We start from the raw sequence: 26,108 nt of genomic DNA on the forward strand, positions 1-26,108 counted from the left end.
TAATCAACGGCAGTTACTGGAGCAATCTGAAGTCCACTAGCTTATTATGGACCTTTGGAACATTCAGGGTCGTCCAAACTGTTCTATAATGAAGTTCTTCAAACCTACAAGAAAAACTCCATGTGTTTTCGACATAAATAATAGTATTTCAGAATTTGACGGGATCCACGAAGCTCTTGAATTCTCGAATGTCATTTAGAGACACTACAGGGATATTCCAGGTCAGTCAAACTACCTAAGAGTTACGAACTTCAGGTCTACACTCGTAACAAAAGCCATGTCTGCTATACTGAGTAACGTTACATATTTATCCGTGGTTACTGGACTAATCTGAAGTCTACTAGCTTATTAAAAACCATTGGGACATTCAGGTTCGTCCAAACTGTTCTATAATGTTGAAGGACTTCATTGTTTCATCTACAAGAGTAACTTTATGTGTTTTCGTCATAAATAATAGTATTGCTTAATCTGCTGGGATCGGCGAAGCTATTGAAATCTCATATGTCGTTTAGTAGAGGCACTACAGGGATATTCCAGGTCAGCCAAATTACCTTGGAGCTCAGGACTTCAAGTCTACACTCGTAACAGTATCCACATATTTTATACTGAGTAACGCTGCATAATTAACCGCAGTTACTGGAGCAATCTGAAGTCTACTAGCTTATTATAAACCTTTGGGATATTTAGGTTCGTGCAAACTGTTCTATAATGAAGTCCTTCAAATCTACTAGAACAACTTAATGTGTTTTCACCATAAATAATAGCATAGCATAATCTGCTGGGATCCGTGAAGATCTTTAAATCTCAAATGCCATTAGAGACACTATGGGAATGTTCCAGGTCAGCCAAACTATCTTTAAGATCAGAACTTCAGGTCTACTCTTGTAACATCAGCTATATCTGACACACTGAGTAACGTTTCATAATCAATCGCGGTGACTGGACCAACCTGAAGTCTACATTATTATGAACTTTTGGGACCTTGAGGGTCGTCCAAACTATCTGAAGTTAAGCTCTTGACCTGTAACAGTAGTTATTCTCGCAAAGAACTTTAAACTGTAACCTGTAAACCCCCCGGCATATCATGAATCATTTCAAGATAGTTTTGAGATATTCCACATCAGCAAAACTAAAGCTTCCGTTGCTTGTCGCAATGACAGTGTTCTCAAAACTAGTTCATGCTGTATGTGAGTCGTTCCTCTGTAAGCTATTTTTGGATCGATTTTTTATGGAAACTAATATTTTAAGGAAAAGGCAACACTAAAAATAGGAACTCATGGCCGTCAAAATCCTGAATTTACCGTACCGTTTGTCACCTTTTCCTAGCACTTTTCTGACCCTACTAGTATCAATATCGTTCTACAATAGGCATTCTCAATAATCTAGAAAAAAAAACCTTTCTCAAATTCCAAAGAATCATCCCCGCACCGCATCGATATAATCTATTTTGAAAGGAGCAAATTTCCAACTTCGGACAAACACCCGTACCAACCCCTTTCAATCCTGTATCGTATTTTATCGTTCGTTCGTTTCGTAGGAAAATGCCATCATTGTTCAATCCGGAATCCGTGCCGGGACATTCTGCCATGCGGTCCGGTTCTAGACAAGAATCGACACCCCGTACCCCGTGAAGTTCCGACGACGATAAGGAGCAAAGGTATCCGCTGTGCGCCGCGTTGTTTGACCTTTCCGTGTTTGGTGTGACGCTGGGCGGAAATGAAACTTTCAGGATGCTTGCTTGGTTGGTTGGTTATCGTCGCCCGAGCAGCGACCGGCTAGTTGACACGGGGTGTCGTTGCCGTGTCAACCGGGTTTTCTTTGACAAGTTTTCTGGGGTTCGAAAAAGGTTTCACCTGGGATTGCTTTATCCTATTTTGTTTAGCCATGTTCCGTTTTAGGGGACGTATTAGGATTGAATCATATATTGGCACATGTTTTGGCAACTCCCTTTCAGAATCCAGTTAACACTTCATTGGTCTGAAAGCTGTGACTTCATCAAAAATAAAATAAAAACCGCTAAATTTTGAATTTTCGCATAAAAAATATAAAACAATGTTCCCTAGATAATGAAAAACATAAAAAAAATCAATATATTCACATATTTATTTCACATTATAAACACATTTGCTACAATTGTTTAATTTGAAAACAAACAAAACAATTTAATTAAACAAATTTTGTATATTTTTTTTTTATATTTTGTTTTGGTCAAAGAAAGTTTTGTTAAAAAAAATAAAAAAAAGAATAAAAAATATTTTTTTTTATTTACTTTTTTTATTTACTTTTTTTAACAAAAATAGAAAGCAAAGGTGTAGCCTTATACGATTACCAACATGATTGTTATAAAAATGACTAGAAAAATCTCTAGTTTGAATATTGTTTCTCCTATCCAGTCGAGATAGTATCCAGAGGAAGCAGCGTTGCGAATCCCCAAAGGTGTCCAACGGAGATCAAAACCCGATGTTGGCATGTGACGATGAATTTAGCTTCTCTTTTGGGGTGGTAGACACCGCCGACCTTATCATATTTTATCGGCTTCAGCTGCCGCCAGCCGAAGCATGGTATGAATGGTATCAGATTTTCTAATTCTTGTTTTTTTCTTTGTCTTTCTCTATTTTTCAGGACGTTCTACACACCATCTGTTCACCCAACGGACAAGTACAGCGTATCGTGATATTCAAGAAGAATGGAGTCCAAGCTATGGTTGAATATCCTTTTTCAAAAAGAGTGTTGATTTTGATTGTTTGTCGTTTTTCGGGTGGTAGTGCTTCAGTGGTAAGATGGTCACGTGCATTTTTTTTCTAAAAAAAATGTGTTGGGATTGACGGATTTTTAAGCTGTCATAAACCAAAATACTGTTATTTTGTCTATATTATTTGATCTTCACTTCCAAAAGTATGCTTTAAGGGCGTAATGTTGACATAATCCATCACATAAAAAATGTAAAAAAAATATATCAAGGAACTGCGTCAATGAGTACGTGGACAGCGTTCAGTTGAACTAGTGAGCTCGTTCCACGTTATTTTAATTTTTCTATCATAAATATTCTGTGAAACATTTGCATTCCTCATTGCGTTTGTAACTTGGTGAGCTCGTTCCATGCTTTGTCATTTTATTTATAGCAATTGTGTTGTTTATAGAAGTCTCGTGTATTAACTATTAATTGTTTATCAATGTGAGATTGAAAATTTGACAAATTATTTAATAAAAATGAAAATCCTTTACTTGTGATTGAGATGGAATCAATTCATGTGGTGCGGAAGTATGTTATTGAAATTAATTTCATGGAATAGATTTATCACAATAGTAGAAGACTATCAGATTTGTTACTGATACTTATCCTTAATGAGCCACCAAGGCTTGTCTAAAATATCTACATTTAAAATCAGTTAAAAATTAGAAATTCTTCATACAATTTAGGTGACTGTGGTATTCCATTGAGCTTACTAAGTCATCTATGCTTATAACGTCAATTTCATCGACTCACTGCGAAAAATATATCCTCCTAGGAGGGAACAAACCCCTCATAAATCTCCCAATGGATGGACATTACGAAGCAATCGGCGGCGCATACCACCAACAAATTAATTTTCCAAGTGGTGCCGCCAATTCTCGTATACGTTCCGTTCAACACCCGGTCCGGCTTCACCGTCTGTCTCCCGCCGAGTACCACAGTCCACGCTTTTCAAAAATTTTATTATTCCTCAGTCATTGGGTGGCTCGAATTTTTATGTCTGGACTGGCGTTTATTACCGGGTCCATATGCGAGCATTTGATGATTCTTGAGAGCGTAACAGTGGGTTTCAAATCTTGTGTTGCAAAACCAACCTGCTAGTCTGAAAAAAAAAGAAATTAAAAAAAAAATACATTAAGAAATTAAAAAAAATATTAAGAAATATGAGATGAACCTGCTTAGGGCTGAAAATCTCAAAATGAAGACAAAAAAATATTAAGAAATGTAAAATCGAATTCCTTAAGGATCTCAAATTTTCATAAATGTTTATCATTTGTTTTGTTCCAAGTTATTCCAAACATTATTTGAAGAGAGATTTTTTTTTTGTTGGGATTTGAACCACTGCGACCATTACTTTGATCTATTGTGGTATTGAAGAGAGATACTTAAGATCAATTTTTATTTTCGATTAGCATTTGTAAGTTTTTATTCGTGTGGAAAATTTGTAAAAATGGGGTACTGCAGTAATAGACCACTCGAAATTGGTGAGCTCATTCCATAACTTTTTCTTTTTCTCCATCATTTCCAATTAAAAAATAAAAACTTTTATAATCACTCTCCTTTTTGTAAAAAAAAAACAAACTATTGCTTTACAATTGTCCACTTATTTCAGGATATCCTTCATTTCGGGGATGACAACCTGTTTGACAACCACTGCCAAAACAGAAAAAAGAGCTACTGTTTGTGTTTCTCGGGTCAGTCACTGACATTCGCACCGACCGACCGGTCGACCAAAGTCAGTCAGTGGTCGTCCAATCGTTAAAGAAACATAACTGGTGTCGCCTTCAAGAACAGCTGGACCAAATTTTTACTTCACACTGAACATAAGCCTTGATAGTTTTCACTTTCTTTCTCAGTTTCGTAGTTACGTTCGCTCCTAAATGAGAGGATTCATAACTAGCGAAAAAAAAATGAAATTACAGTATGCCCATGAGTATGCCATTGTTATAAAAAAAGATATCAGGTACTAAATGACTTATGAATATACAAAAAACAAAGACAAAAAGAAGACCGCAAAGACCATAAAATAAAAAGAATTCTGAGAAGACAGAGAAGACAATTATGAGAGAGAAGACAAGTCAGAGCAGTCCGAGAAGACAAAAAAAAGACAGGGAAGAAATAAACAGAGCAGTCAGAGAAGACAGACAAGACAGAGAAGACAGAGACGAGAGAGAAGATAGAGAAGACAGAAAAGACAATAAGGACAAAGAAAACATAGAAGACAGAAAACTAGAGAAAACAGAGAAAACAGAGACGACGGAGAAGACAGAGAAGACAGAGAAGACAGGGAAGACAGAGCAGACAGAGAAGACATAGAAGACAGCAAATACTGGGAAGACCGAAGAGACAGAGAAGACAGAGAAGACAGAGAAAACAGAGAAGATAGAGAAGACAGAGAAGACAGAGAAGACAGAGAAGACAGAGAAGACAGTGAAGACAGAGAAGACAGAGAAGACAGAGAAGACAGAGAAGACAGAGAAGACAGAGAAGACAGAGAAGACAGAGAAGACAGAGAAGACAGAGAAGACAGAGAAGACAGAGAAGACAGAGAAGACAGAGAAGACAGAGAAGACAGAGAAGACAGAGAAGACAGAGAAGACAGAGAAGACAGAGAAGACAGAGAAGACAGAGAAGACAGAGAAGACAGAGAAGACAGAGAAGACAGAGAAGACAGAGAAGACAGAGAAGACAGAGAAGACAGAGAAGACAGAGAAGACAGAGAAGACAGAGAAGACAGAGAAGACAGAGAAGACAGAGAAGACAGAGAAGACAGAGAAGACAGAGAAGACAGAGAAGACAGAGAAGACAGAGAAGACAGAGAAGACAGAGAAGACAGAGAAGACAGAGAAGACAGAGAAGACAGAGAAGACAGAGAAGACAGAGAAGACAGAGAAGACAGAGAAGACAGAGAAGACAGAGAAGACAGAGAAGACAGAGAAGACAGAGAAGACAGAGAAGACAGAGAAGACAGAGAAGACAGAGAAGACAGAGAAGACAGAGAAGACAGAGAAGACAGAGAAGACAGAGAAGACAGAGAAGACAGAGAAGACAGAGAAGACAGAGAAGACAGAGAAGACAGAGAAGACAGAGAAGACAGAGAAGACAGAGAAGACAGAGAAGACAGAGAAGACAGAGAAGACAGAGAAGACAGAGAAGACAGAGAAGACAGAGAAGACAGAGAAGACAGAGAAGACAGAGAAGACAGAGAAGACAGAGAAGACAGAGAAGACAGAGAAGACAGAGAAGACAGAGAAGACAGAGAAGACAGAGAAGACAGAGAAGACAGAGAAGACAGAGAAGACAGAGAAGACAGAGAAGACAGAGAAGACAGAGAAGACAGAGAAGACAGAGAAGACAGAGAAGACAGAGAAGACAGAGAAGACAGAGAAGACAGAGAAGACAGAGAAGACAGAGAAGACAGAGAAGACAGAGAAGACAGAGAAGACAGAGAAGACAGAGAAGACAGAGAAGACAGAGAAGACAGAGAAGACAGAGAAGACTGAGAAGACAGAGAAGACAGAGAAGACAGAGAAGACAGAGAAGACAGAGAAGACAGAGAAGACAGAGAAGACAGAGAAGACAGAGAAGACAGAGAAGACAGAGAAGACAGAGAAGACAGAGAAGACAGAGAAGACAGAGAAGACAGAGAAGACAGAGAAGACAGAGAAGACAGAGAAGACAGAGAAGACAGAGAAGACAGAGAAGACATAGAAGACAGAGAAGACAGAGAAGACAGAGAAGACAGAGAAGACAGAGAAGACAGAGAAGACAGAGAAGACAGAGAAGACAGAGAAGACAGAGAAGACAGAGAAGACAGAGAAGACAGAGAAGACAGAGAAGACAGAGAAGACAGAGAAGACAGAGAAGACAGAGAAGACAGAGAAGACAGAGAAGACAGAGAAGACAGAGAAGACAGAGAAGACAGAGAAGACAGAGAAGACAGAGAAGACAGAGAAGACAGAGAAGACAGAGAAGACAGAGAAGACAGAGAAGACAGAGAAGACAGAGAAGACAGAGAAGACAGAGAAGACAGAGAGGACAGAGAGGACAGAGAGGACAGAGAGGACAGAGAGGACAGAGAAGACAGAGAAGACAGATAAGACAGACAAAACAGAGAAGGCTAAGAAGACAGAGAAGACAGATTTTTTTGTCAATTTTTTTCTATTTGTATTTTAACTCAGGCCAATTATACACTTAGAAGACAGAGAAGACTGAGTAAACTGAAAAGATTGATTAGAAGATTGAGAAGACTGAAGACAAAGAAGACAGAGAAGACAGAGTAAACAGAGAAGACAGATAAGACAGAGAAGACAGAGAAGGCTAAGAAGACAGAAAAGACTGAGAAGACAGAGAAGACAGAGAAGACAGAAAAGACAGAGAACACAGATAAAACAGAGGAGATAGAGAAGACTGAGAAGATAGAACATATAGAGAAGACAAAAGACTGAGAGACAGAGAAGATATAACAATCAGGGAACAAATAGAACATAGTGAAGACTGAGTTTATAAATAGCAAGGATGGTGTTTTAGGTGCCGCGTCGTTTAGATGAATCTCTCATCGTAAAATTATTTCTTCTTCGCCAGAAGAGACAGCTCTTTGAATAAAAGTTTATACAATTGTGACAGATTCATAAACAAATCTCCGACAATTGGTCGGTCGAGGAAGATATGTTTGTATGCTTCGTCGTCGCCGCCTAAACTGTTGAAAGCTGGGCGCCGAAAGAGTTACATAAATCAACAACGTGCTTCGAAGAAGGAGCTGTTCGTTCTTTTACTACTGGAATACGATGAAGTGCGAAATGACGTTTAGTTGGACCGTAAATCTGCCTCCGTTGGTCTCGGCGCCTTTTCCTTTCGACTTGGTAATGGCCAATAAAAGACACACTCTTAGGATTGAACGTGGAAATAGTTTAATTACGGCCTGCACAAACAAAAGTTAGCGTTTTATTATGTGTCTATAAATCATCCTGAATTTGTTGGGGACATTTGGAAATATTGGGACAAAACAATCGTTGAACGAGATGTCTTTGTTGGACAGTAGAATGATTGAGTCATTTTCTGTTAAAAAATGTAGATATCATTCGTGAAATATTTTTAGCGTGTTAGGCACTTTTGGTGAGACCGTTCTATTTTTACGACTTTTCGTATTTTCGAGTTGTTTATATATTCATGACTGTAAGCTCGTTAATCATGATTACTACCAAACTAAACATTTCTAGATTATCAAAAAGTTCTTCCGCATACTCACAAATATCGCACCAAGAAGATGTTTGCAATAAGTTCTTTGTATTCATCGAGGAATAACTTGAATCGACTCCGGTTTCAATAATGTCTCGTCCCAAACCCTGCCTTTCACATAGTTGAAGGTCGTAATTACGTGATAATCACTTTTGTCAGTTTGACAGCTGTTGGTTTGAGACCCAAAGCTCTAGATATCATTAGGCCTATGAGGCAGTAGGCGAAACAATCTCGAACGGTGGTTGTTTCCATTTCCTCACTAAACATATGCCTAAGAGTGTGTAATATATGCCCAACCAACAACGTATCAAACCATCCTTGAATCTGATCCACTCTTGTAGTTCCCCGTTATCGATAATCGCCCTAGACATGTTAATTGAGTTTCTCACACATCCTCTCACCAACCACTACGGTTCTGGGACATTGTCGACCGAGAAGCAACGACTTCATCCGTGAGATTTGCTATCTCAAGATGCCTCGATGCTTCTCGATATCATCTCCCCTCCCAATCGATGTGGTGGAGAAGGCTCAGCCCAACTACTTATAGTTGAGCACGCGACTTCTAGCAATATTCTAAACTGCGTCATTTTATGCGGTGTGGGATTACTTTCCACCAGATCCCCTCGCCATACGCGTTGCGTTGGCTTGGCTTTTCTCGAGGATAATGAGGTGGTTTGGTCCTGACGTGCAAATTTCATTAAACTTGGTCGGAAAGGCGGTGGTCGTGGTGGTGAAAGGGGAGATCGGAGCCGAAAGTCCCCGAAGAAATGTTTAAACAACAAATCTTTCAAGTAAAAATATAGGTCTTATAAGATTGAAATTTTACGGCATGTAATAAAAAAGGCTTCACTTAGATCTGTAAATTTACGTGATGCTTGCGTAAATTTATACCACACCATAAACTTACACTCTGGACCTGGAAAATTGTAATAGTTTAAAGCCATGGGAATTTATGCTATTTGTTAAGTTATATTGACACATGTTTAATAGTAAACATATATATTCTGTGAATTTCTGTAAATTTACACACTTAGGAAATTTAAATATTTCTGGAAAAAATCTTTAGTTTTTTTTTTTAATTCAGTTTAAATTTTGATAGCTCAAAGTTTTTGTCAGACAACATATAATCTTACGCTTAGCTTTTTTGATCATATTACTTGAATTTACATTACTAATGAATAGACATTACTAATGATTATTTTCAAGAATAAAGACATGTAAAATTACAATATTATAGTATTTATCTTCTCTGTCATGAACAATCTCTTTGTTCAATTCGTGCCTCAAGTAATGCCGCATTTCACCCCTCTTTCCTCAAGAGTCCTTTGAACTACCACCATGCGTCGTTGCCATTCGACAAAGGACGAACTTCTTGGTGGAAGTTGGAAGGTCCATGCCAAGATGCCAAGCAGATGCCGCGCTGGTGGTGATAGTTAGTTGTTGTTTCCATCTGGAAGGAAACGCACTAACGCGCAGCACCACGAGGACGCAGCTACGGACCATCCACACCGTATCCGAAGCGTAAAGCAATTTTCGCACCGACGGACGCGACGTACGCAACGAGTGGTCTTTACTGGGTGATTGTTGGAGCTTCGTTAGTGGGGCCAATCCGACCACAGCAGGCCGCAAATTATCCTATCGCGGCAAGGCGGAAAGGCTCGGAAAATTAAATCGAGCATTGGAGATTTTTTGGGGTGGAAAATTTTGGGAGGATAGCTAGGGAGTAGCCATGGGCGAGGATTTCTAATATACACCGGGAAAGGAAATGAAGTTGATGGGAGCAGTTTTATGATTCTCAAATTTTCAGCGAGATTAATTGCCGGAAAAGTTGATTGGTAGTTTCCTTGGAATTGATTGTGTCCGGGATGATGAACTCGTTGGAGTTGGAATGCCGGTACCAATTACACCGACCAATTATGTTAGGTTTAAAATTTATAAATGAACTAGTTGGAGCTCAAGTTAAAACTTAGGAGACTGGATAATAGGAAAATAGGAAGGTAAGAACATTAAAATGTATATAAAATACAACAAGAGAAAGACATGAAAATCGAAAAATAGAAAGACAGGAACGTTGAAAATTTTAATATAGAAAGATCAGAAGCGTGGAAGATAATAAAATGGAAAGATAGAGAGAAAGGCTATAAGAAGATAGTAACAAAGTAAGAAGCAGGTACAGAAAATGGTACGAAGATAAAGAGATGAAAGAGGTGAAGGTAAGAAGATAATCAGGTAGATATCCAGAGAGATCGAAAGATGCTAGAAGATATAAATAAAGTAGAATAAGAAAACAGAAGTTGTGAGGAAAAATCAAGAAATACTAGGATACATGACCAAAAAAAAGAATGGTATAGAAAAAGTGTCGGTGACATTGTACGGAGATAGGCAGATAGGAAGCCAAGATGGATAAAACAGGAAAATATAGATGTAAATGAGTAGAAAAATTGTAAAGTTGAGGAAAAAGAGAAACACGATAGTATAAACAATAGAAGATAGAGAACAGAACGCTGAATAAACAAGATCAAAGACAAGACAGAACACAGAAAACAGTACACTGCAGACAAAAACAGAAAACATATGTCAGAAGACATAGAAGACGTAGGAGAAGATGAAGGCAGATGAGACAGAGAAGACTGGGACGACAGAGAAGACAAGTACAACGGAGGAGATAGTGAAGACAAATAAGACAGAGCAGACAGAGAAGATAGAAAACACAGAAAAGACAGTGAAAACCGAGAACAAAGAGAAGATTGAACAGACAGAAGACAAAGAAGACAGCGAAGATTGGAAAGACAGAGAAGACAGCGAAGACTGAGAAGATAGAGAAGATACTCCGGGATGAACCTGCCTACGGCAGAAAATCCCAGAATAAAAAAAAAAGATAAAAAAAAAGATAGAGAGACAGCGAAGACAGAAAAGACATAGAAGTTACATAATTCAAAGCAGAAAGAGAAGACAGAGATTTCAGAGCTAACAGAGAAGACTGAAAAGACAATGAAGACAGCGAAGACTGAGAAGACAGAGAAGGCAGAGGAGGAGAAGGGGAGGAGAAGTTAGAGAGAATAGAGAAAACAGAGTGTTCAGAGCAGACAGAGAAGATAGAGAAGACAAAGAAGATAGAGAAGACAGACGAGACGGAGAATACGGAGAAGACAGAAAAGACAGAAAAGACAGAGAAGACAGAGACGACAGAGAACATAAAGAAGATAGAGAAAACAGAAAAAAAAATTAAAGACGGAGTAGTGAAAGAAGACAGCGAAGACTGAAGAGACAGCGTAGACAGAAGAGACAGCGAAAACTGAGAAGATAGAAAAGACAGTGCGAAAAGCGAAGACTGGGAGACAGATAATTCAGAGAAGTCAGAAAGACAGAGAAGACAGAAAAGACAGCGAAAACTGGGAAGGCAGAGAAGACAGCGAATTCAGAGCAGAACAGAAAAGACATAAAACAGCAAAGACTAGGAAGACCGAAAAGACAGAGGAGACAGCGAAGACAGAGAAGATAGAGGACAGCGAAGACTGGGAAGACAGAGAAGGCGGATATGATAGAGAAGTTAAAGATGACAGGGATGGCAGTGAAGACGGTGTCAGGCCATTCGGCCGAAGGTCATTAGGCCGAAGGCCATTCGGCCGAAGGTCATTAGGCCGAATGGTCATTAGGCCGAATGGTCATTAGGTCGAATGGCCATTGGGTCTTCTTCTTGCCGTTACGTTCCCACTGAGACAAAGCCTGCTTCTCAGCTTATTAACTGAGAGCTTCCTCTGCAAATGACCATTTTGCATGTGTGTATCGTGTGACAGGCACGAAGATACTTTATTGATGCTGAATCTACTGATATTCTACCCATGAATTTTTCCTTCTTTTATAAATATGCTGTTCTTTCTAGTATCATTGCTGAAATAGTTTTTGGCGCTGAAACTGCTGATATTCAATTCATAATTTTTTCCTTCTTTAAAACATAGGCTGTTCTTTCTAGTTCCATTGTTAAACTAGTTTTTGTCAAAAATTGTTGGAAAAGGTAAAAACAACGGCTAACTTTCAATTCGTCCTGATGACCATTCGGCCTAATGACCATTCGGCCTAATGACCATTCGGCCTAATGACCTTCGGCCTAATGGCCTTCGGCCTAATGACCCAGCATCAGTGAAGACAAAGAAGACGGAGAAGGCAGAGAAGACAGAGAAGATAGAGAAGACAAAGAAGACAGAGACGACAGAGAAGACAGATATGAAGACAGAGAAGATTGAGAAGACAGAGATGACAAAGAAGACAGAGAAGATAGAGAAGACAGAGAAGACAGTCTAAACAGAGAAGACAGAGAAGACGGAAAAGACAGAGAAGACAGAGAAGTTAGAGAAGACAGAGAAGACAGAGAAGACAGAGAAGACAGAGAAGACGGAGAAGACAGAGAAGACAGAGAAGACAGAGAAGGCAGAGAAGACAGAGAAGACAGAGATGACAGAGATGACAGAGAAGACAAAGAAGACAGAGAAGACAGAGATGACAGAGAAGACAGAGACGACAGAGAAAACAGAAAACAGAGAAGACAGAGAAGACAGAGAAGTTAGAGAAGACAGAGAAGACAGAGAAGACAGAGAAGACAGAGAAGACAGAGAAGACAGAGAAGACAGAGAAGACAGAGAAGACAGAGAAGACAGAGAAGACAGAGAAGACAGAGAAGACAGAGAAGACAGAGAAGACAGAGAAGACAGAGAAGACAGAGAAGACAGAGAAGACAGAGAAGACAGGGAAGACAGAGAAGACAGAGAAGACAGAGAAGACAGAGAAGACAGAGAAGACAGAGAAGACAGAGAAGACAGAGAAGACAGAGAAGACAGAGAAGACAGAGAAGGCAGAGAAGGCAGAGAAGGCAGAGAAGACAGAGAAGACAGAGAAGACAGAGAAGACAGAGAAGACAGAGAAGACAGAGAAGACAGAGAAGACAGAGAAGACAGAGAAGACAGAGAAGACAGAGAAGACAGAGAAGACAGAGAAGACAGAGAAGACAGAGAAGACAGAGAAGACAGAGAAGACAGAGAAGACAGAAGACAGAGAAGACAGAGAAGACAGAGAAGACAGAGAAGACAGAGAAGACAGAGAAGACAGAGAAGACAGAGAAGACAGAGAAGACAGAGAAGACAGAGAAGACAGAGAAGACAGAGAAGACAGAGAAGACAGAGAAGACAGAGAAGACAGAGAAGACAGAGAAGACAGAGAAGACAGAGAAGACAGAGAAGACAGAGAAGACAGAGAAGATAGAGAAGACAGAGAAGACAGAGAAAACAGAGAAGACAGAGAAGACAGAGAAGACAGAGAAGACAGAGAAGACAGAGAAGACAGAGAAGACAGAGAAGACAGAGAAGACAGAGAAGACAGAGAAGACAGAGAAGACAGAGAAGACAGAGAAGACAGAGAAGACAGAGAAGACAGAGAAGACAGAGAAGACAGAGAAGACAGAGAAGACAGAGAAGACAGAGAAGACAGAGAAGACAGAGAAGACAGAGAAGACAGAGAAGACAGAGAAGGCAGAGAAGACAGAGAAGACAGAGAAGACAGAGAAGACAGAGAAGACAGAGAAGACAGAGAAGACAGAGAAGACAAAGAAGACAGAGAAGACAAAGAAGACAGAGAAGACAGAGAAGACAGAGAAGACAGCGAAGACAGAGAAGACAGAGAAGACAGAGAAGACAGAGAAGACAGAGAAGACAGAGAAGACAGAGATGATAGAGAAGACAGAGAAGTGTTCAGAGCAGACAGAAGATAGAGAAGACAAAGAAGATAGAGAAGACAGAGAAGACAGAGATAACAGAGAAGACAGAGAAGACAGAGAAGACAGAGAAGTGTTCAGAGCAGACAGAGAAGATAGAGAGAACAGAGAAGATAGATAAGACAGAGGAGACAGAGAATACGGAGAAGACAGAAAAGACAGAAGACAGAGAAGACAGAGACGACAGAGAAGATAAAGAAGATAGAGAAAACAGGAAAAAAAATTTAAGACAGAGTAGTGAAAGAAGAGAGCGAAAACAGAAGAGACAGTGAAGACAGAAGAGACAGCGAAAACTGAGAAGATAGAGAAGACAGTGCCAATAGCGAAGACTGGGAGACAGATATTTCAGAGAAGTCAGAAAAGACAGAGATAACAGAGAATACAGAGAAGACAGAAAAGACAGCGAAAACTGGGAAGATAGAGAAGACAGCGAATTCAGAGCAGAACAGAGAAGACATAAAACAGCAAAGACTGGGAAGACCGAAAAGACAGAGAAGACAGCGAAGACAGAGAAGATAGAGGACAGCGAAGACTGGGAAGACAGAGAAGGCGGATATGATAGAGAAGACAGAGATGACAGGGATGATAGTGAAGACAAAGAAGACGGAGAAGGCAGAGAAGATTGAGAAGAATACAGAGAAAACAGAGACGACAGAGAAGACAGATATAAAGACAGAGAAGATTGAGAAGACAGAGAAGACAGAGAAGACCCAGAAGACACAGAAGATAGACAAGACAGAGAAGACAGAGAAGACAGAGAAGACAGAGAAGACAGAGAAGACAGAGAAGACAGAGAAGACAGAGAAGACAGAGAAGACAGAGAAGACAGAGAAGACAGAGAAGACAGAGAAGACAGAGAAGACAGAGAAGACAGAGAAGACAGAGAAGACAGAGAAGACAGAGAAGACAGAGAAGACAGAGAAGACAGAGAAGACAGAGAAGACAGAGAAGACAGAGAAGACAGAGAAGACAGAGAAGACAGAGAAGACAGAGAAGACAGAGAAGACAGAGAAGACAGAGAAGACAGAGAAGACAGAGAAGACAGAGAAGACAGAGAAGACAGAGAAGACAGAGAAGACAGAGAAGACAGAGAAGACAGAGAAGACAGAGAAGACAGAGAAGACAGAGAAGACAGAGAAGACAGAGAAGACAGAGAAGACAGAGAAGACAGAGAAGACAGAGAAGACAGAGAAGACAGAGAAGACAGAGAAGACAGAGAAGACAGAGAAGACAGAGAAGACCGAGAAGACAGAGAAGACAGAGAAGACAGAGAAGACAGAGAAGACAGAGAAGACAGAGAAGACAGAGAAGACAGAGAAGACAGAGAAGACAGAGAAGACAGAGAAGACAGAGAAGACAGAGAATACAGAGAAGACAGAGAAGACAGAGAAGACAGAGAAGACAGAGAAGACAGAGAAGACAGAGAAGACAGAGAAGACAGAGAAGACAGAGAAGACAGAGAAGACAAAGAAGACAGAGAAGACAGAGAAGACAGAGAAGACAGAGAAGACAGAGAAGACAGAGAAGACAGAGAAGACAGAGAAGACAGAGAAGACAGAGAAGACAGAGAAGACAGAGAAGACAGAGAAGACAGAGAACACAGAAGACAGAGAAGACAGAGAAGACAGAGAAGACAGAGAAGACAGAGAAGACAGAGAAGACAGAGAAGACAGAGAAGACAGAGAAGACAGAGAAGACAGAGAAGACAGAGAAGACAGAGAAGACAGAGAAGACAGAGAAGACAGAGAAGACAGAGAAGACAGAGAAGACAGAGAAGACAGAGAAGACAGAGAAGACAGAGAAGACAGAGAAGACAGAGAAGACAGAGAAGACAGAGAAGACAGAGAAGACAGAGAAGACAGAAAAGACAGAGAAGACAGAGAGGACAGAGAAGACAAAGAAGACAGAGAGGATAGAGAAGACACAGAAGACAGAGAAAATTAAGAAGACAGAGAAGACAAGGGTGACAGTGATGACAGAGAAGACAGAGAAGACAAGGATGACAGAGATGACAGATAAGACAGAGAAGACAGAGAAGACATAGATGACAGAGAAAACAGAGAACACAGAGAAGACATAGAAGACAGAGAAAACAGATAACACAGAGAAGACAAGGATGACAGAGATGACAGAGAAGATAGGGAAGACAGAGAAGACAATGATGACAGAGAAGATAGAGAAGACAGAGAAGACAAGGATGACAGAGATGACTTAGAAGACAGTGGAAACAGAGAAGACATAAAAGACAGAGAAAACAGAATACAGATGATGAGAAGACAGAGAAGACAGAAGACAGAGAAGATAGTGCAGACAGAAGACACAGAGAAGACAGAGAAATCAGAGAAGACAGAGAAGATAGAGAACAGCGAAGACAGAGAAGACAGGGAAGACAGAGAAAACAGAGAAGACAGAGAAGACAGAGAAGATTGAGAAGACAGAGAAGACAGACGAGACAGAGAAGTCAGAGAGGACAGAGAAGACAGAGAAGACAGAGAAGACAGAGAAGACAGAGAAGACAGAGAAGACAGAGAAGACAGAGAAGACAGAGAAAACAGAGAAGACAGAGAAGATTGAGAAGACAGAGAAGACAGAGAAGACAGAGAAGACAGAGAAGACAGAGAAGACAGAGAAGACAGAGAAGACAGAGAAGACAGAGAAGACAGAGAAGACAGAGAAGACAGAGAAGACAGAGAAGACAGAGAAGACAGAGAAGACAGAGAAGACAGAGAAGACAGAGAAGACAGAGAAGACAGAGAAGACAGAGAAGACAGAGAAGACAGAGAAGACAGAGAAGACAGAGAAGACAGAGAAGACAGAGAAGACAGAGAAGACAGAGAAGACAGAGAAGGTCGAGAGGATTGAGAAGACTGAGAAAACAGAGAAATCAAGGAAGACAAAAAAAAAAGAAGCTAGAAGACAGTCTACGAATAAAATACCAGAGATTAGTTGTTTGGCTAATTTGGTGAGCTCGTTTCATATTGTTTTTTTTTTATTATTGTATTTTCCAGCATGAGTACAGAAGACATAACATTTCCAGACATTCATTGAATCAATTCGCTTCAATAATTGTAATTTAACACATTTATTGCATTCAATATGATAGATACAATCCTGTTTCATCGCTGTCATAGAAAGCATGTGACATAAATCAATTTGGCTACCGTTTTAATGGCTGTCATTTACATCAAATTGTTCAATTTACGACTACCTGTAAAACTCGATCCTGCTGCTTCCATTCCGGTTGCTCATAACACTCTTCCGCGCATACGCACACCTCCATAAATCCACACTAGCTGACAATAATGACACTCGTTGAGCGGCGCCATTCCACGCTGCTCCCACGATTCTCCGCCCTTTGATCAGCTGTAATGTAAAATTTTAACATTCCTTCCAGCATTACCCATTAATGCTACCCATGTGCAAACATGCCGCCGATGCACTCATTCGTAACCCGGTGGCATCGTCGTCATCAGTGCGATTTATGACACACCGGGATCGACCGGCCAAGATTTATTTACATATACCGCATCGTACGTGTATGCGTGAGAGAGCTCGCAGTTATTGGCACTCTCCACAGTCTATAATTCGCGCGGGCGAAAAGAAAATCCCGGAAAGACGATGTATCCGGCGAGCGGTGCCATAAAAATGGATTTACTACCGTCATACAGCCCCCTCCCTCCCTCCATTCGTTGTCGTTATAGGGTAGGTAATCAAACTTTGAACCAAATTGCGGCTTTCTGAAGCAGTGCAAATTTTAAGTGATTTTTTCTCCCACATGGAAATAATTTACTACGGCAAAATCGTATGTACATGAAAGCCACGGGTATAAGCTTTCTGTTAAATGGTAAAAAGTTTGTATTTGCACCGAATTTCATTGAAATATTCGATTTTTCATCAACAATGATTTTAATCTTAATTTGAACCATCGTAATCATAATTTGAACCAATTTTAATCTTAATTTGAACTACTGGCGGCAGCAGCTCGAGCAACTCACAAAACAGCCAATTCCATGCTAATCAATTAAAAATCACATGAATCTGCTAATTCTCATACCTATTTTTCATAAGGCAGTGGAATCTCAACTCAGAATGTTCGAAATTCTTCAGGAATTTGGAAACTAAATTTGGAATTTTTCATCCCCCAAGAGTAAACAAAGCAACCACTAGCGCAATCTACAGGCCAACACTAGAAGCTCACCCCCGTTTACTAGTTCAAATTTAGATTACAAATGGTTCAAATTAAGATAACATTCAGCAAGTAAGAATCACTTAAATTTGATAATTTTATGACAAATAATGCGGAATATTATTCGGTTGGTCAATTCTACGATAAATAAGCTTTCATTTGACGTATCCACTTATTGCGTGTGATGCAATGCATGAGCTGTATGGAAGCACCGAAAATGGGCTTTCTCTGGGGGAAATAGGTGAAATCACAGTGATTTTTCAATTGCTTATTTTCGATGGCAAAAACGCTTTTTTCAATGCTTTTAAAGCTTATGTTATCAGATTATATTACGGAAAACTGTTTAACATCTTTTTCGGGACAATATTTGCCCAAAGAGTACGTCATTTCAATGAATTTCAAAATAGTTCAAATTAAGATTACATTTTGACTAGTTCAAATTTTGATTTCTTACCCTATTATCAATTAAGGCACTAATTGCTTGTAAATGTTTCATTGGTCGGTCGGTTCATCCTGCCTCCGTAGTTGTGGCAAGCAGTTTGTTTGCTTTTTATTACCGCTTTCCAGATGGACGAAGTGATTTTGATTATCGAGAATGTGCATACATTACGGCGTTTAAGTTGTTATGATTCAATACGCATTTGAAAGGTTCTTATTTTTAAATTACTTCTACTTTATTACACTGTTGATATCGGTGAGCTCGTTCCATTTAATTTTATTGTGCTCTCCTTACAAGTTTTCTTTTTTTCTAATTTATACTTTTCCTACAAAAATACCTGCCAACGAAAATATTGTTCATTTCAAATATTCTAGTTTATAAATAACTTTGGTTTGTTCAATTGCCGTGTGATTTTGGTGAGCTCGTTCCATACTATTTAATTTTGGATTTATTTTTTTCTTTTCTTGCACATATGACCACCACTGAATCTTTTCACATATATCCAAAAAAAAAAAAAACAATAGTACGTATTTCCAAAACCAGTTTTCCTTAACTCCAAGATTTCTCCATCCGCACGTTCGACAGTATTGAATCGGCAACCCGCGCCCGTGAAGCCCTCAATGGCTGTGATATCTACTCCGGTTGCTGCACACTGAAGATCGACTATGCCAAGGTAAGCCCGCACCTGCTCAACCCCGCAGTGGTGATCGTTTTCCTTGATTCTTCCTGGTTTCTTAGCTGTTAAATTCTGTTGACCTTCAATCAAATTTTCAACAGAATCTGGGAAAACGATCCACCGCTTGCTTCGGGTTGTTGACAATATTTCACTCTCCAGTTCAGTTTCTTCCCGTTTTCAAAAAAATTACATATTTTTTCACAGAAAAAAAAGCATAAAAGTAAACTTGAAATGGTTTTGTTTTTCTAATAGATATTTTCCGTTTCGATTGAATGCCTTTTTGTGGGTTTAGCTTTTCCGTTCGTCACTTTTGACTTGGGCTAGTTATAGTTTTCACACAGAGAAAATTTTATTAGAAAAGCAATTGACCTTTTTTTCTAAAAACCCCTCAATTCACAGCAACATATGTAAACCGAACAACCATACTTAATTTCCATTGTTTCGTCCGTCTCTATTCTTTATTTTCTTCCATATTTCTCCACCCTAAATTTCTAACAACTTGACAACATCACGCCAACAACCAACATCATCACCAAAAAACAACGCCATGAATACAAAAAAAAATCTCGCTCTAATTCGTGCCTCTCTCTCGCGAACAACATCAACAAACCCAAATCAACAACAACCCGATCATCACCGCACCACCAACCAACCAATCAACCAACAGCCAGAAAAACTCAATGTTTACAAAAACGACACGGACTCCAGTTGGGACTACACATTGGGTAAGGATTTACGTTTTTTCCTCTCTTAAAAGAAACTACATTTTCCTCAAAGAAAAAAAATAGCGAAGCATACCTCTACCTCTTTAAAACCTAAAAAAAACTTTATATTTTTGTTACCTAACTTACACTATTTTCGTTTCTCAACTACTCTAAAGTGGAAAGTTTGTTAATTTTTGTTTTCCCCGTTTTTGCCAAATCGAAAAGAAAAAAACTAAAGTAACTGACATCTTATCACCTACCGTTTGTTCTCAAGAATTAAAGAAAAACCTCCACTCTTATCGCATTCATTTTCATTCAAAACGAGAACGCCACTTGAAATAAAGAGGGTGACATACCCACCCACTGGTAAATGAGAAGGAGAATGAGAGAAAAAAGAGAAACAACAGAAATGTACACATGCACATTTGTCGATACCTTAAACAAAGATATCTCGCTACCCACAGAAACTCACAAACGTATCCAATTTCCACGCACGGGAATATTAATATGAAGCACTCAACAAATTACTCACCCGTTGCAATCCCCGAAACAGACAATCATTTTTTCTCGTTCGACCAGCGCGACAGCGACAAATTGAGCAATCCCGTCCCGGGTGCACTGCGGGTGAAAGGGGCTTCATAACGGGACCAAATTTGAAGTTTTGAATCGAAAACGACTACTGTTTCTTGACGAAAAAAGCTTAAACCTTGAATCTAAGTATTATTTCTTCTATACTGATCTCTCTTCAATCTTATTTATTTCTCCATTAACTTTTTTTGTTCTATCTTCTACCTTCTAACTTGATTTCTTTATTGCTCTTTTTTTGTGTACTATCTCTAGTGATTGATCTTCCATTTTATATTTTCTATCTATAAATTTTAATTTTTAAATATGCCTCCTATCTTCTTCTTCTTATTCTCTCTCATGATGCTTCATTATTATTTTTTACTTCAACTTCACTATCGTCTGTGTTTTGTCCACGATCTTTGTCGTCTTTCTTTATTATTCTATTTTCTATCTCTTAACTTCTACATTCCATATTCTGTTTTATCTGTTCTTTATCTTCTGCATCCTTAATTTTATCTGTTTTCTTCTTTTTTGTATCTGTTTTCTTTTATCTTCTTTCTTAAATTTCTTTTTAATTATATCGTTTCGCTCGAATAATTTATTAATATATTCTATTTTCTGTCTTCAAAATTCCACTTTATTTGTTTGTATATCTTCTAACTTTTGCTTTCCATCTTTTTCCCTTATATTCTATTTTCTACCTTTTTTCCTAACTTTTAAAGGCCGAATAAATTTACTATCTGTGAGCTTTGTTTATTATTTTTTCCAAATGCAAACAACTAAGAAACGAAATAAACCAAAATTCAGAAGGATGATAATATGAAAACTTTGATGACTTGTTGGAAAAGTGACCTTTTTTTTATTTTCAATGTTATATCACCTTTATCTTTTTTCTTCTGCTTTCTTCTTTCTGTCTGTCTACTGTTTTCTTTTTTACTTTACTTTTAATAGTCCATTTATGCTTAGTCTTCTATCTTTGAAATTTTTCTTTTTTGTAATTTGTCTATTTTTTTATTTTTTTTTTCATTTTTTTGCATACTATCTTTTATGAATTCAACTTTCTATTTCCTATTCTCTCTCTTTATTGTACTCTAAACTATCTCTCCATCTTGTATCTCCGTTTTTCTATTTTATCTTCTGACTTTCATATTCATATCTTCTAATTTCTGGGCTGTTTTCTTTTTTCCTGTCTTTTCTGGTGTCTATCTTCCATTGTCTTTAGCTTTTACACTCAATTTTATGTCTTTTATCTTAAATATTTTATCTTTTTGTTTTCCTATATTGTATGCGATGTCTCCATATTCTTCTATTTTTTCTGTAACATTTTTTTGATCTTTTCTATGTTTAGTCTCTGGTAGCGCAGAGAGTGACTTGTAGTCCCTTAAAAAGTTGATAAGAACTAAAAAAACTATTTCATTAAGGCACCGTCCATTTATTACGTAACGCTAAAATCGACATTTTTCAACCCCCCCTCCCCTCTCCGTAACGCTTTTTTTATGAAAACTCTAAAATTTTTGTATGGTCCGTAACGCTCGGTCATACTCCCCCCTCCCCCTAGAGCGTTACGTAATTTGTGGACGGCGCCTAAATAGCTATACGGTTATCTCTCCACAAGATCGAAGTTGTCTGCTGTTCATTTTTATTCCTGAAATCGCTGTAGGAGTCCGTCAGAATACTCCTTGAACGAGCTTTCTCTCTAGGATTTTCAACCGTTTTTCCATGAAACTTCCTATGAAGGTTTATAGCATAGTTCTCAAACAGACCCACAGGAGTTCTACTAAATGGAGCGACCGGAATGACCAAATGGTTAAACGGTCTCAAATAAATACATACTAACAAATTTACCCCTTGAAATGGAGTTCTTTCCAGGAGAAAATTCGTGAGGAGTTATAGCTCTATAACCTTTCCTGAATGAAGTTCAAGCGACATTTCTAGATTTTCCACAGAAAGTCCCAGAAGATGTTTAGGAAAATTACTAAAATATGTTCCTGGAAACCCCAGAAAGCTCTGTGACTGAGAGATATCAGGGACGTCGTTTCAGTATTTCCTTACAAAAACTTTGAAGAGATTCATGGAGGTTCTGCCGAAGAGATTTCTACAGAATATTTTAGTGAATTTTCTTAAGGAATTCTTGGTAAAATTCCAGACACATTTTTTGAAATACCCCAAGTAACAAGTTTCAATCAAATAGTTTCGAGGAGGTCCACTGAACTATCATAAAACCAACATAAATTGGTGTCATAATGCATAGATCTTAAAAACCAATACAAATTGGAGCTTTAGAATTGAGTTTACTTAAATATTTTCTAGAAGATTTAAAAAAAATGTAAGTAGCTCCAGATTGATGATTTCGGTGAATACAATTACTCTACATAAACTTAAAGAGATTGATTAAAAAAGGTATGGCTCCTTCTTCAACCTAAGGTTGAACAGCTTGAACGAACACCAAGAAAAGCACAACTCCAAACATCTAGTGGATCTTGCTTTTTCGATTGGCAGGATTTTTCGTTTGAACAAAAAGTTTCCCATGATTGGAGTGAAAATCGAACCCTCACTTCTTGGAACTCACTAGTTTTCCAAATGGCTGACGCTGCTAACCGCACGGTAACGAAGCCCACAATATTCAGATTTTTAGAAGAATTCCCAGACGGAATCTATGGTGGATTCACAGAATTTATTTTTGATTTTCAATAGATGCCTGGTGATTTTTGTATTGCGATCGAAATATCTATGGACTTTTTAAATTTTTAGGGATTTTCTGGAAAAATTCTCGAAAAATGAATTCTCAGACAGTAATATCTTTAGTTAATTCCCCAGAAATAACTGCAGATTCTCCCAGAGAAATGACATTCCCAAAGAAATTTGCTAGATTTTTTTTTTGAAAATTCCAAAAGAAATGTCTGAAATTGCTTAAAAAATATGGAAAATTCCTTTGAGATTATTAAGGAAGTTTCATGGAGGTATTTTTTTTATTAATTTTCCGTTGAAATTTGAAAAAAAAAAACTTTTGGGAAAGCCCTAAAAATTTCTTGCAGTCGAAGAAAATTTCCTGGAAAAATTGCCCTCTGAGATAAAATTCGTATAGAAATTTCTGAATACATTTAATTTACTGAGTTATAGCAAAAAAAATCGTCCCGTACAAAAAAAAAAATTATACGGGTGTCCTATCAAGAGACTTCCTTTATTTAAATGCAGCTGCAATTTTTTGTGAACTTGTTTCAGCTTTCTTTTTCGCGTATGCAAATGAAATGTTACTTTTTGATATACTTATTGCCATCATTTGAAGATGAAATATTAAAAATAAACAATGATCCTTACAATGCTTTCCAGAGAAAATGTTGAAGTTATTTTATGATTTTCAAGGAATTCTGGAACAATATTTATACACAAATTCAGAAGATTTCTATAGTTATTTCCAAGGAATCTCCTAAATGATTTCCCAAATAGACCCTCAGAGATGAATTCGAGAGAATATGGTTTCTCACATGAAAAGGAATAATATACAAAAATATCAAGTAAATTAAAAAAAATCTATTAAAATGGATTCGTGCTGGTCCGTGGAAAGCCTCAGGAATAAAGGGAGAAACTAAGGATAATGTGTTTATATTTTAGGGTTTTTGGTATAGTTTTCAGATGCATTTCTGAAAAGATTTCTGTAGGAATTCCGGTACAATCATTTTGATTAAAATCTTAAGAAATCAGGAGAATTTAGGGGAATTTTTCAAAAATAATTCAGTGAGTTTCCAAGAGGATTTTTTTTTTCAATAATTCCCAACTGCAGTTCTTGAAGAATTCGTAAAGAAAATGGGAAGTTTTGAGAGAATTCTGCATTGATAGAGGAATTTCTCCATGAGTTTGAGACTTATAAAATTATTACTTGATAATTTTTTTGAGATTTACTATAAATATTGCTCAAGAATATTTAAAGTAATTCATTCGAAATTCTATAAGAGATTTTTAATGAATTTCGATAACATTTCTTAAATTTTTTTCCATAGTTTCCAAGAAAAAAACCTATCGAAATTTTTGAATTCCTTTGCATTCTCAGTATAATTTTGAAGATTTTCTTTTTACATATTTCTGACAAAACTTATAGCGAATTTTCTTTGAAAGACCTTGAAGAATTTTCAGAATGAAAAATAAATGCTTATAGAAATTCCCGAAAGATGTTAGAATTACCTACCTCTAGTTTGTGTAACTGTTAAGTTTTATTGCAGAGCTCGTTTTATGCTATTTTATTTCGTTTTTTTTGCGTGTAACGTACAGATCGCATGCATTTGAATCTAGTTTTCATTTGCCATCTGTTTTATTCATCTGCAAATATTGGTAAGCTTGTTTGGTGTTTTTTTTAAACAGTTTTTACAGTTCTCTTGATCTATTATAATCAATTGCAACTTATGACTTTGACATTTTTCATTTATTATTATTATTATTTTTCTTTATTATCGAGATTTTCAGCCCTCGGCTGGTTCATCTCGTTTTTTCATTTATGTAAATTGAAATTGAAATATTAATATTAAATTGTTCTAGAAAGTTTCCTAAAGGATCAAGCCTAATATTTTGTATAGGATTTGTAGGGCGATATTTCGAGACAATGCCTTTGAAGAATACCCAAACAGATTTGAATGTTTCTTAATTATTGAATAATTTTACCAGAATTTTTTCTGGGAACTTATGAAATGTTTACTAAATTAACTTCTTGGGGATTTACTAAATACACTTCTTGTAGCGATCCTGAAGTAAGCTTTTAGAAACTTTATAAAAGATTGTTGATAGCCTTTTGTTTAGAAATTGTCCTTAAAATTTCAAGGAGAAATAATAAACAGGTGTTCAACAATTCTTAAAAATACTCTAAGTGATTTTCCTGCGAAACTTCAAAGCTTTTCCAGAATATGTAATGCTTGAAGTTATCAGGTATTTTCTAGTGTTTCGTGAAAGATTATTTCTTACAAAATTGCGAAAAAAAACTGTGTCAAAGTTTGAGGCGATTTTCAATGTATTTTATTGAATTTCGTAGATTCGTAGTATTCCATAGATTTTTTTGGTAGATTATTTGTACGTTTTTAATGGAATTCTCAGAAATATTTCTTGTAAAATTCCTTGAGAAATTCATAAAAATATTATTTATAAATTTTCAGAGAGCATACATATTGGGTTTTCTAATTCTTAAGTGAATAATTAGATATTTTTCCTTTGAGGAATTTTCAAAGAGATTCTCAGGCAATGTCTTGGGAAATTTTTGAAATATTTAATGTTAAAAAAAATCCAAAAGACCACACTGAAAGAATCCCGGAAGCATTTCTTTTAAGATTGCTTAAGTATTATTTCTAGCATTATTTACAAAAAAGTGAGATTCTTCTAAAGTGATTTCTTTGTTAATAACTCCTGGATGGCTTTTCAAAATAGTTCCTTAAGAGTTTTCTATGAAATACCTACAGCAATTAAAAAAAGTCCTAGATCACTTACCGATATTTATTCAAGAATTGCCAGGAATTCCAGTGATAGAAATCCCAAAGGTGTTGAAAAAAATCACAAGCAAATCTGTATTCCCACATTAGATTTGTTGAGCAATTTCTTCTCTCTCACTTGTAGATGTTTTATTATTATTTTTTCAACTTTAACCCTAAAAGGGATACCTTCATGGCCTCAGTTTCGTCACCTCGCTGACGAGCTCTGAAAGGCGCCTGGGGTCCAATGGACCCCAGGTATCCCTTTTAGGGTTAAATTTGGAAAAGAGATATCCCCTCTGAGTTGAGGTTTTTGTAAACATTTTGTAAAGTTTTTATAGGAATTCTTATAA

The 26,108-nt window shown here is 37.6% G+C and overlaps 1 protein-coding gene across 10 annotated transcripts in view; it reads left to right on the forward strand.

Moving 5' to 3' along the window:
- LOC109422356 (heterogeneous nuclear ribonucleoprotein L) overlaps nt 1-26,108 on the forward strand; it is a 946,335-nt gene that overhangs the window by 654,747 nt on the left and 265,480 nt on the right. For all 10 annotated transcript variants that reach the window (XM_062860356.1, XM_062860355.1, XM_062860359.1 and 7 more), the window contains exons 4-6: nt 2,623-2,708; nt 18,938-19,034; nt 19,705-19,762. In XM_062860356.1, the coding sequence (XP_062716340.1) occupies nt 2,623-2,708; nt 18,938-19,034; nt 19,705-19,762 (241 nt within the window). The remainder of the gene's footprint in view (nt 1-2,622; nt 2,709-18,937; nt 19,035-19,704; nt 19,763-26,108) is intronic.

Source organism: Aedes albopictus, chromosome 3 (genome assembly GCF_035046485.1).
Source record: "Aedes albopictus strain Foshan chromosome 3, AalbF5, whole genome shotgun sequence".
Taxonomy (NCBI): Eukaryota; Metazoa; Arthropoda; class Insecta; order Diptera; family Culicidae; genus Aedes; species Aedes albopictus.